Source organism: Hypanus sabinus, chromosome 15 (genome assembly GCF_030144855.1).
Source record: "Hypanus sabinus isolate sHypSab1 chromosome 15, sHypSab1.hap1, whole genome shotgun sequence".
In the NCBI taxonomy this organism is placed as follows: domain Eukaryota; kingdom Metazoa; phylum Chordata; class Chondrichthyes; order Myliobatiformes; family Dasyatidae; genus Hypanus; species Hypanus sabinus.
In genome coordinates this window covers 19,385,228-19,398,161 of record NC_082720.1, presented here as the reverse complement: position 1 = coordinate 19,398,161, position 12,934 = coordinate 19,385,228, and the positions used below count along the sequence as shown (strand labels likewise).

General features: G+C 43.8%; 1 protein-coding gene across 3 annotated transcripts in view; it reads left to right on the top strand.

Moving 5' to 3' along the window:
* LOC132405345 (receptor expression-enhancing protein 2-like) overlaps positions 1 to 12,934 on the top strand; it is a 138,404-nt gene that overhangs the window by 69,190 nt on the left and 56,280 nt on the right. For all 3 annotated transcript variants that reach the window (XM_059990076.1, XM_059990078.1, XM_059990077.1), the window contains one exon: positions 4,433 to 4,580. In XM_059990076.1, the coding sequence (XP_059846059.1) occupies positions 4,433 to 4,580 (148 nt within the window). The remainder of the gene's footprint in view (positions 1 to 4,432; positions 4,581 to 12,934) is intronic.

Genomic DNA, 12,934 nt, shown 5'->3' with positions numbered 1-12,934 from the left:
CGTGTTTAGAGAGTAGAGAAGGTGCCCAAGGGTGCAACTGTGTTGATGGTCAGAGAGGAGCTGTTACCAATCCCCACTGGTTGACTTCCTTGATTTGGAAGTTGAGTATCTAGTTGCAGAAGGAGGTACAGAGGTCCAAGACTTGATGAATTTGGATGGGAAGATGAGGTATTGAAAGACAACCTGATATCTGAGTTCCTGTTGTCCAGAGGGAAGAGATGGAGAAATTGCGTCTGCTGCTGACCTGTTGTGGCAGCAGACAAATTGGTGTGGATCCAGATCATCACTGAGGCTGGAGATGTCTCGTGCCATAAGCAGCCTCCCAAAACAATTTATTATGGTTGATGTAAATGCCACTGGATCGTAGTCATTGAAGCAGATCACCACACTCATCTTAGATCCAATTGGTGCCTTTTTGAAGAAGCTGGGAACCTCAGACAGAAACAAAAGATGTTAAATATTGACTATGTAATATTCCACCCATTTGGTCTGCACAGATCTTTAGTACTTGGCCAGGTTATGCTGTCTGGACCAGATATGTATCATGGAGGGATGCCCAGTTGTCAGCCTGAGACTCTGAAATTATGGGGTCGCATGGAGATGTGGTGGTGCATTATAGTTCTCGAATCAAAGTGCATAAAAGGCATTAAGCTCATCCGGGAGTGATGGGTCATTGTCGCAAGCTACCCAATTTTGTCTTGTAGGAAGTGATGCTGTGTAAGCCCTGCCACAACTGTAGAGTGTCCGTCCATGATTCCAGTTTAGTCTGAAATTGCCCTTTGTGTTCACAATGGCCTTTTAGAGGCCATAGCTGTACTTGTATGACTCTGGCCAACATCCCTAAATACCACAGATCTAGCCCTCGTAAGATGATGGATCTCCTGGTTTATCTAGGGTTGTGGAAGACTCTGAAAAGTTTTGTGGGGACACCCTCATCTGTACATTTTCTTAAGCAGTTGGTGATGACTGTAGCATACACAGATCAACGCACACTAAATGCTGGGGTAACTGAGCAGGTCAGGCAGCATCTATGAAAGTTCTAAGGTCAGATTTAACGTCAGCGAAATGTATACAATATACGTCCTGAAATGCTTTTTCTTCACAAACATCCACCAAATCAGAGAAATGCCCCAGAGAATGAACGACAGTTAAATGTTAGAACCTGGAAGTTGCCCCCCACAGCTCCCCCTCCCACACATAAGCAGCAGCAAGCAACGATTCCCACCTCCCCCCACCAGCAAAAAAACGCGCATCGGTACCATCACCGAGCCCAAGTGTGTGCCAAGCAATAGCAAAGACACAGACCAAAGTTACCCCAAAGGCCTTGCATTTCATCTGAAATTCAACAACCCACTGGTTCTCTTTCTCCCTGGCAAGGGAGAGGGAGGTGCCCCCCATTTTCACAGTCAGCAGGAGACATAACAACAACCCGCTGGTTTACGATGTTAAAAGTCCGTATCGTCACTTTTTTCAAGCTCTGTGTCTGAAGATCGCAAAGACCTCGGGTCTTCGGGCCCACAGTAAAAGATTTTCCGGCCTCCCCGACGACACACGAGTCTCCTGCCATGACACCGACCCTCGATCCGCCCGTCTCCAGAGCCCTGAGATCCCAGGCTTCTGAACACGATCGAGACTCTCAGGCCGAACCCTTGGCATGTCGAAGAGACACCAGAATAAAAAGGTGGGCGGAGAGGAAGGAGGACAAGCTGAAAGGTGATGGGCGCAGATATGTGGGTGGGAAAGGGAAAGGGCTGGAGAAGAAGGAATCTAATAGGAAATGAGAGTGGACCATGGGAGAAAGGGCACCAGTGGGAGGTGATAGGTAGGTGAGGATAAGAGGTAAGAGGCTAGAGTAGAGAATGTATGAAACAGGAAGGGGTAGGGGAAAGGTAATAAGAATGGAAAAAAGAGTACCAGAAGGAGAAATCAATGTTCCTGCTGTCATGTTGGAGCTACCTAGACAGAGAATGAGGTGTTACTCTTCCACCCTGAGAGCAGCGTATCCATTTAGATTCTTTGATGAATCCTTGAATATGTTCTAGTTCACTGACTAGAAGCAATCCTGAATTTGCTTCTTGGCTTTCACTGTCCTGCTCTTCATAGTCTTCTTCATTATCGCTGCACTCTGCAGCTCTGTCTGTAGAGGCAGAAGCACAGCCAGGTGAGGGATAGACCAGTAGGTGCCCTTAATGGTGGAGTAAACATCCTCTCCACATCCACTCTGTCGAAGCCTTTCGATATTCGATAGATTTCAACGAGATCCCCCTCATTCTGCTAAACCCCAGCAAGTACAAGCCCAGAGTCATCAAGTGCTCCTCATGTGTTAACTCTTTCATTCCCACAATCATTCTTGTGAATCTCCTCTGAAACCTCACCAATGCCTCACATCTTTTCTTAGATAAGGGGTCCAGAACAGCTTACAAAGTGTGGTCTGATCAATGCTTATGAAGCCTCAGCATTACATTCTTGCTTTAATATTAATTTCCTCTCTAAATGAGTGCTAACATTACATTTGACTTCCTTACTACCAACTCAACCCACAAGTTTAACGTTTAGGGAATCCTGCACAAGGACTCCATAATTCCTTTGCACCTTTGAATTTTCCCACTGTTTAGGAAATAGTCTGTGCCTTTATTCCTTTTACCAAAGTCTATGACCATACACTTCCCTACACTATACTCCATCATCCACTTCTGCCCATTCTCCCAATCGGTCCAAGTCTTTCTGCAGCCTCCCTGCTTTCTCAACACAACCTGCCCTTCCACTTTTCTTTGTATCTTCTGCAGAGTTGGACAGAAAACCATCAATTTTGTAATCAAATCATTGACCAACAACATAAAAAGTAGTGGTCCCAATTCCAAACCCTGTGGAACACCACTTGTCACCAGCAAAATGTCCTCTTTATTCTGACTCTTTGCCTTCTGCCAATCCATGCTGTTACCTTTCCAGTAATATGCTGGGCTCTTACCTCATTAAGCAGCCTCGTGTAGCATCTTGTCAAAGCCCTTCTGAAAATTCAAGTAAACAACATCTACTGACTCTCCGTTGTCCATCCTGCCTGTTATTTCCTCATGAATTCCAACAGATTTGTCAGGCACTACTTCCCCTGAAGGAATCCATGCTGACTTGGCTACTTTATCACGCACCTCCAAGTACTCTAAAACCTCATCCTTAATAGTCGACTCCACCATCTTCCCAACCACTGTAGTCAGGCTAACTGGTCTATAATTTCCTTTCTTCTGCCTCTCTCCCTTCTTAAAGAGTGGAATGACTTTTGCAATTTTCCGATCCACAAGACCAATTCCAGAATCTAGTGATTCTTGACAGATCATTATTAATGCCTCCACAATCTCTTCACTGCCCCTTTCAGAACCCATCTGGTCCAGATGTTTCAGCTTTCCAAGCACATTTTCCTTTGCAGTAGCAACTACATTCACCTATGTCCCCAACACTCCGGAAATTCTTGCATACTGCTCGTGTCTTCCACAGTGAAGACTGACGCAAAATACTTATCGAGTTTGTCCGACATTTCCTTGTCTCCCAGTACTACCTCTCCAGCATCATTTTCCAGCGGTCCAATATTCACGTTGGCCTCTATTTTGCTCTTTATATATCATGATAAACTTTTGATATCCTCTTTGATATTTAATCTTTCCTCCCCTTATGGTTTTTAGTTCCCTTTTGTTGGTATTTAAAAGCTTCCCAATCCTCTACTCCCTAACTACTTTTTTCTATATTTTAAACTTTCCAAGGCACAAATCCATGGTCTATCGAGACTAACAGAGGCCTACACTACACACCCATTTCTAAGCTCAAAGCTCATAGTGAATTTATTATTAAAGTACATACATGCCACTATATATAACCTTGAGATCCATTTTCTTGTTGGCATACTCAATAAATCCAATAACCATTGTAGAATCAATGAAAGACCACACCCAACAGGGTGGAGAGTCAGTGTGCATAGGACAACAAATTAAAAAGAAAAATTAAGACACACTAATAATAAATAAGGAATAAATATCGAGAGTCCTTAGAAGTGACTCCATACATTGAGAGAGCAGTTCCTAGTACCAGGGCCAGAAGATTTTGAGCTGCGAATGTCAGGATCCCAAGTATTCCCACATGTATGTGTATATACACACCAAAGCATGGGCACCACTTCCATCTGTAAGTAATTCAGAAACTGATGGTTCTTTTCATTAAGCTCTTTTACAAATCTTGAATTAAGCACTCTTCCCTCTATAATACATTCTACTTTAATTGCACACAATATTGTTTAAATAAGAACTCTAGGGAATCAAGTCTGGTGCTTGTTACTGTAGCGAGGACTGTTCCGTTGGCATCCTCAAACACTAGTTTACAAATTGATTATCTTGCCGCAGTTAGGTGTCACTTGCAGCTAACATCATCCATCTCCTATGTTGCCCAGGGTCAAGGAGTGCTGTCGGACAAGCTGCGGAGTTTCAGCATGCAGGACCTGACGTTACTCCGAGATGAGGACTCTATTCACCTGCGCAGTCCTGACCCCCGCATGAGAACATCCACAGGCAATCTTCTGGAAACAATAAGCGATTCTGGTACATTTAGTAAAAACAATCACTCCTGGCACATTACTCCTCTTTCATTAAGAGTAAACACGAGCAACATGGGTTCTGTTCTGTTCATTCATAAGACAGGCTCAGAATTGATAGATTAGTGGTATGTCAAAGCATCCATCATTATTTCAATCAGATTGGGGCTTCATGTACTGTCATTAATCCATGTTTCTAATTCGAATATGAAGGAGCATTCTGCAGCATTACATAGCTCCTAGATGCAAGTTGGATCATAGTTGGTGTCACATTATGTTCTAGAATGGAACTGGCTTTTGTGGACACAAAACTCAGCACAATTTCCAGCCTTTAGAAAAGGCTAATTAAATTACTTAAAGTCATTGCTGCTTTTGTCTGTAGTTACAGACATTGCCTCTTTGTCTTGGATAAGCATGGTTGCAGTAGGAGTTTGTGATAGACGGTTTTAGTCTATCGTGGCATTAATTCTGTGTGCTCTATCATTCTGTTTTGAGAACATCTAACATTAGCTAACATGTTTCAATGATCAGCTCAGGAATTGATTGTTTGATAAATTGATTCTGACATCTTCCAGTATCATTAACAGACAAAATTTAAAATACACCTATAGTTGTATATAATCATGTAAGCACCACTTGTTACATTTGTATTAAATATGGGTGATTTTGACCATGCAACAGGATAAAACATTTTAAAGTGAATGCTCTGCATTCTTTGCATAACACCAGCCTGTTATTTTCGATGTAAATAATACTGCAAGGGGTTTAAAATTGGTTGCTAATTTGCCAACTTTACATTAAGATCAAAATCGCCACATCTGTGTTAAGGATTTTCTCTGTAAATTTACTGTACTTGACAGTTGGATTTGTAGCTAGGCAACATTGTAAACTTCAAGTGGGCTTGCGTTTGAAAAGAACGGAATGGTTTGCCACAGTAGTTCAGGGTTCCTGTTTATGCAGTGCCTTCACAGGGTTACCACGTAGTCGGAAAAGGAGGTTGCTTGCCTGAGTGAACAAAGATGAGTTACATGGCTGCACTTGGGCTAGAACTTCTCAGCTCCTGCTGCACTCTGTGTGTGCAGAATACTGACAAGCTCCTTTATAGCTGGTCGGGCATTAGCACCTCTCCTGAGTGAACCACGATAATCCCAAGTTCCATCCTCTTTGTTGTTCACAAGGTTTCTGCTTATTGCATCACTGGTGCAGGCAGGTAAGGGGCTCCAAACACCATCCTGTGCCAGAAGATTTTGGATAAAGACAGTTCGATACATTACAGGGGAAGAGTATACACTCTGTTATCAGTGAGAGAGTGAGGGAGTTAGAGAGAGTTAGACTGTGCCAAGACTGCTGGGGAGAGAATTAACATAGCAGACAATGCGTAACGAGAGTTTGATGTTCAAGAGAAAAGAATTTTCCATTTTGGTCTGGAATAAGCAGGGGAAGTGCACATGCACAACACACGCTCAGTGTAATCTTATTTCTGCGTTGTTAATAAACTCTGCTACAGTAAGTGGGCAATAAACTTTCTCAGATAAGGGCCCATGACTGATCTACCAGACTTGCAACTGTGTTAACACTCGTTAAAAGTTTCTGATTTATTCCAAATCCTGGGCATAATTTAGTACTTCACCAGGAGACATCTGGTATATTGAGATAGGTGGTTTATAGTCAAATGATAAGATTACTTCACTTAAAAACATTTTCTGCAGTTTGTACCTAAGCATACCTTTACCTCCCAGATGCACAGCTTTAATTTCCCTGGCACGCAGCCTTACTAAGGGTAAAAGAGAGATAAGGTTAAATTCCCTCAGTCCAACTGAATCTGTTACAAAGGAGACTCACTGAATTTCAACATTCATTTCCCATTATCAGAAACAAGCAGGTGAAGACTATTGGGCTTCCCGTGCCTGTTCCTCCATTCAGTAAGTCATGGCTGATCTTTTATTAATGGCACCACCTCCCACACTATAGCTGTTGTGTTCCTCAATATTAAAAAAGAATATCAATTTGTTTGAATATACTCAACAACTGGGCCTCCACAGCCCCCTTGAGTAGAGAATTCCAAAGATTTACAAGTGTTCATTTATCACAAGTATATCCTTCCCGGAAAACCAGGCCTGTGCACAATATTCTACATATGGTTTCACCATGACCTTATATAACTGATGCAAAGGTTTCTACTTTTGTTCTCTTATCCTCCTGCAAGGTAGACCAATGTCCCAATTGCTTGTTGAACAGGATTGTAACTGTCTCTAACTAAAACAGAAAATGTAGGAAGGACCTAGCCAGTTGAAAACCTCATTTCTGCTTAAGAGACCCTGATACCCATTGACTAGATTTTCTTTCCACAGATGCTTTTTGACTGACTGAATTGTTCCCACATCTTCTGTTTTTGTTTCACACACCAGCATCTGCAGATTTCCTGTTTTGTAAGCTTTCTTTGATTTGTGTGCAAAGTCTGAAGTTTCTCTGAACAAGACCTTTATGTAAATAAGGTTGAAAGAGTCCAGAGAAAATTTACAAGGATGTTATCGGGTCTAGAGGACTTGAGTTAAAAGTAAATATTGAGTAGGTTAGAACTTTATTCCTTGCAACATAGAAGATTGAAGGAAGATTTGATAGAGGTAAACAAAATTATGAGGGGTACAGATAGGGTAAATGCAAGCAGGCTTTTTCCATTGAGTTTGGGTGGGACTACAACCAGAGGTCATGGGTTAAGGGTGAAAGGTGAAAAATTTAAGGGGAACATGAGGGGAAAATTATTCACTCAGAGGGTCGTGGGAGTGTGGAATGAGCTGCCAGCACAAACGGTGCATGTGATCTCAATTTCATTGTCTAAGAGAAGTTTGGATAGGTACATGGATGGTAGGGCTATGGAAGGTTATGGTCCAAGTGCCGTTTAAATGGTTTGGCACGGACTAGATTGGCCAAAGGGCCTGTTTTTGTGCTGTACTTTTCTTCGGCTCTATGACTCTAGTCTCTCATCTTTCTAAGCAGGAAATATTTTCCACGTATTAAGCAGGGTCTCCTTCACATCCCGATACCTACTCTCCCAGCTCTGCCACAGCCATTCTGCCCGTCCACACCCAAGTTGAATCATGCCAAGGAATCAGTCAGCTTCAAGCACCACACCCAATTCTCGATGTCTCTTAATGATTTCATACCCTCAGTATGTGACAGACCAAAGCCTTGACGCAGTTTGTAATAGGAAAAGCGCCTCCTTAGGCGCTGCTATTATGCCCTTTGTGATGTTTCTCCTTGTTGGTTAGCAACACATGTATATTTAGGATTCTTTTAGGATGTTGGGAAAGAATGAGGCTGGGTACAGGTCAATGGGTCAAGATGGATTAATGGTTCAGCACAGACTAGATGGGCCAAAGGGCCTATTTCTATGCTGTGCTGCTCTATGACTCTATGGAGCACACGAAGTTCATCGTTCTGTGAGCACTGCTGAGTCTTTAGGATTCGCTGTATGACAACCAAGGAGGTCATGCTGATAAGCTCCAGATTTTAAGGCTAATGTGATAGAGAGAATCCTAAAATTGGGCAGAGGTTATGAAACCTGATAAACAAATATTCCAATTAAACACCTAAAGCAGATTAAAAGTATGCCCATTTAGAACAGAGATGAGGAGGATTTCTTTAGTCAGAGGGTGGAGAATCTGTGGAATTCATTGCATGAAGTAGGCAGGAGAATAACTGAGAGCAAAAACTAAATTAGTCATGATTGAATGGCAGAGCAGACTCAATGGGCTGAATACTCCTACTTGTATGCCTTATGGTCTTCTTCCAAACTGACACTAAGTACTTCAAACACGTGATAATTTTACCCATGTTGACAGTATGCAACTATCTCTAACAGTGAGGTGAGGCCTAGCAATATTAGGCCTCATGAAAAGTCATGTTATATAAAAAGAAACTGATAGTGATGAATATTTACGTGAGTGAGATATAAAATGTGCACACATGCATTTTGAAGGCTTTTTTTATAATTTTATATTTCTGTTGATACAATTGAAGCACTTAATGCTCTTGATTGTTACATTGATTACATTGATCTGAATGGATTCTCCCCCACTGCCAATGCTTTAACTCTTCCTTTTCTCCTCTTGCCTCCAATTGGAAAATATGTGTAAGTTTCATCCTTTTTATCATACTTGTAATTTTTCTAATCAATGTCGGGACTTATACTTTATTATAAGGAAAATTCCCGTTGACTGAATTTGCAAAATCAGATTTATTATCACTGACAAATGTTGTGTGGCAGCAGTACAATGCAATGCACAAAAGTTATCATAAGTCACAATAAGAAATATTAAAAAAGTAGTGTCCATGGGTTCATGGACCATTCAGAAATCTAGTGGCAGAGGGGAAGAAGCTATTCCCAAAATGTTGAGTCTTGAGACTCTTGTGGACCTTCCACGATGGTAGCAATGAGAAGAGGGCGTGTCATGAATAATGAGGGCCCTTAATGATGGATGCCGCCTTCTTGAGGCACCACGTTTCGAAGATGTCATTGATGGTGGAGCGGCCAGTGCCCAGGATGAAGCCAGCTGAGGCTACAATCCTCTGCTGCTTTTTCTTGATCTTGTGCTTTGGAGCCTCCATACCAGGTGGTGAACAACCGGTCAGAAAGCTGTCCACCGTACATATGTAGAATTTAGCTAGAGTCTTTGCTGACATACCAAATCTCCTCAAACTCCCAATGAAGCATGTCTTCTTCATGATTGCATCAGGATAGATTGTCTGAGATGCTGATGCCCAGGAACTTAAAGCTGCTCACCCTTTCAACTTGTGACCCCTGCATGAGGACTAATGTGTGTACACCCAACTTCCCCATCCTGAAGTCCACAATGTCTTACTGACATTGAGTACAAGGTTGTTACTGCAACGCCACTCCACCAGCTGATCTACCTCACCCCTGTACACCCCCTCATCATCACCTGAGATTCTGCTAATAATGAATGTGTCATCAATGAGTTTACAGTTGGTGTTTGAGCTGTGCATAACCACGCAGTAATGATTGTAGAGAGAGTCGAGCAGTGGGCTGAGCACGTTCACGAGGTGGTAGGTTTTGAAGCCTATTGATGACTACTGAGAATTCTGAAGTCCTTGATCATTCTATGCAATTTCCCGCACATCGACCTCCCTTTCCCCTGCCTCCTAAAAACGCAACAGAGTTCTTGCCATGTTTCCAGCTTCAGTGTCACTAGCCTCAACATTCAATGGTTTATCCATCTTCTTTAAACAATGCCTTCCCTTGTGGAGGTGCACGTGACGCCTGCAGAATTGTTTCAGATTCTGTTTTATTGGCAGAGTTGTTAAACAATTGTGAGAAAAAAATTAAAGGGAACCATATTCCAAATTTTCTAAGTGAGTGAAGTGGGTTGAAAACAGTCAATTCAGTGAAGTAATTCATTCCAAACACCATGGTTGATACAAGTAGAATTAAAGTTAAAATCAGCTTCATATTGCTGGGAATCTTTTGCATGTTAAAAGACAGACATTGGAATAAATGATAAACAGTATTCTAAAATGAATGCGAGCACAGTATAGAAAAAGTTAAGCTCTGCAAAAAAAAAGGGATGATTGGTTTGCTTGACTATTCACATGCAGTTGATGTTGCTAAATGAAATGTTATAGAAGAGCTCCTGTGAATCCATTTCTGTGGATGGTGGGTTATATATTTACCATATAACCTCACCATATGAATAATATTCATGCCACAAAAGTGCCATAAATGACAACTTCTAAAAAGATTCTGATAACCAGTGGTGTCAGCATAAGAGTACACTATCATAACATTCTATGGGCTAACTTAAATAGGCTGTTACATGCGTACTGTGGTAACAAGAACAGATCAGAAGCTGAGTGTCCTGTGGCAAGCTGCTGATATCCCAAAACCTTTCCAGCACCCCCTGCCCAGAAATATAGAGCAGACCAAAGCAGCAGAGGTGATTCAGTGATGAGCGGTAACTTTAATAATAGACCACAAAGTAAGAAGCCACAAGAGGCCACCAGACAAGAAAGAACAGATAGTAAATACCATAGGCAACAAGGTAATCGAAGGCTAGAAGCTGGCTGGTTCGATGGGTGAACAAGGAACTGTGCATGAGAGCAGGGTTTAAATAGGCTGCAGGTGATGAGTTGGAAACAAGTGGCAGGTGACTGGGTGGAGACTGGGAAGTGCCTGCTGTACAAGCCTGACAGGACGTCCCTCCTATGTCTGGCTCCTGATGGCCCAGGATGGTCTGGATGGGTCCAGTGGAACTTCTTGATGATCCGAGGTGAAAGCAGATGCCACCCAAAACCTCTCCTCTGGGCTGTACCCTTCCTAGTCAACCAGGTACTGAACACACCCTCCACGATGATGTGAATCCATCAACTGTCAAGCCATTTACACTGGACCACCATCCACCATCCTAGGTTCGGGAGGTGCAGATTCAGGTGGGTCGAGTGGTTGGAGGATAAGGGACTTGTGGCAGGACACATGGAAAGCAGGAATGATCCTGAGGGATGGGGGCAGCTGGAGGAATGGAGGCACATTGACTGATGGGAAACACTGACTCCTTCCTGATCTGGACTGACCACCAGAACCACTGACTCACCAACTCAACCAATATCAGGCTCAATAGGCCCTCTTCTTCCAGCTATTCAACTTGATTGATGTGATGGGTAATACTGAAGGGATCAAAGGACCAGTGAGAGAGCTTGTGGGCGTCTGTGTGCAGGGGCAGATCCCGGGTGGACAGTCAGACATGCTCCCCAGGCTGGAGTTGTCTGGCTGGGCCCTGCTGGCATTTGGCATGATAGCAGTAGGCCCAGTTGGCAGAAGGATTGCCCTCTATGCCCTCCTGCAGCAGTGAACCAGGGCCCTGGCGGACAGGACTTCTACTGTTGGCTCCTCCATGGGAGCTAGTAGCCATGAAGCACTTTAAAGGGTGATATGCTCGTGGCGGAGGAGGCAAAATGTTGCAGAATCTTCTCCACTTGCTGACTGGCTCTTTCTAACTGACCGTTGGTCTGTAGATAATGGCCAAACTCAGCGAGCTGTGGAGGAGGGAGCAGAAGGCATGCCAGAAATGGGAGACAAATTGTGGGCCCGAGTCTGACACAATATCCTGAGGAAAACCACGGAGGTGAACTGCATGCTGGGGTTCCAGGCTGACATAAGTCTGTGGAGGCAGGCTGCCTTGGAGACCCAATCTACCACTCTGATGACTCCCATGGCCCTATTGGAAGGTGACAAACCCCGGATGAAATCCATGGCGGTGTGTGGGACCGCTGGCATTGAGGGACTGGTAGGGTCCCAGGAGCCCAGAGGCCTGCAGGTTGTAGGAACTGGACTGAACATATTGAGGGCAGGCAGAATGAACTGACCTACATCTGCAACCATGAGGGCCAACCAGAACCGGGGTCTCAGAAAATCCAGAGTCCGGCATGCAACTGGACGGCTGGAGAGGCATGAGGGGTGAGCCCACTAGAGTGCCTCAGAGCCCACAGCTGCTGGCTCATGCGTGCGGTTGTCAGGTGTGTCAGCCAGAGCAGGCTCATTCCGTGGGGCTGGCGGATCTGGTTCTCAAAATTCCAATCAGGGCAAGGATCTTCGAGGATGGAATGATAGGCTGGGGGTTAAATTCCATTTCAGGTGGGTCAGACTGTCGTGATAGGGCGTCCACCTTACTGCTCGTGGAGCTGGGTTGGTAGGAGGTAATGAAGTTGAAGAACAAGGTCCTATCATCCTGACATAGGTTGAGTTTGTGGGCCTGTTGTATGAATGAGTTTCTGGTGGTTAATCCAGATCAGGAAGGGCTCTGTGCTTCCTATCAGTTATTGTCTCCATTCCTCCAATTAAAGGTGAGTACCCCTAATCCATAATGGTGCGGTGTGGAGTGGAACCTACACAAGAGTGTGTCTTCCTGTCCAGTCCTTGCTGGGAGAGGGTGGCCACAGTGCTCGTGTTAGATGCACCCACCTCTAACAGAAAACGTCCGAAGGGGTTTGGATGGCAGAGAATGGGAGCAGTGGTGAAGTGTCTCTTAAGCTTCTCAAAAGAGAGGTCCACAACAACAGACCAGGTTATCAGTGAGGTACGTGATTTGGAGAGGGAGGTGAGGTGAGTGGCGATTTGGTTGTAGTTCTTGATGTAACAGCAGTAGAAGCTGGAGAAGCCCAGGAAGTGCTGTGGCTGTTTGAGGGAGCATGGTCAGGGCTATTCAATGATGGCACATACTTTCTTTGGGTCCATGGTTAAGCCTTTGGGTGAAAGGATGTACCCAAGAAGGAAATGATTGGGGTGTAGAACTGGTGTTTCTCTAACTTGCAGTATAGTTGGTTCTTGAGAAGATGCTGGCAGACTGT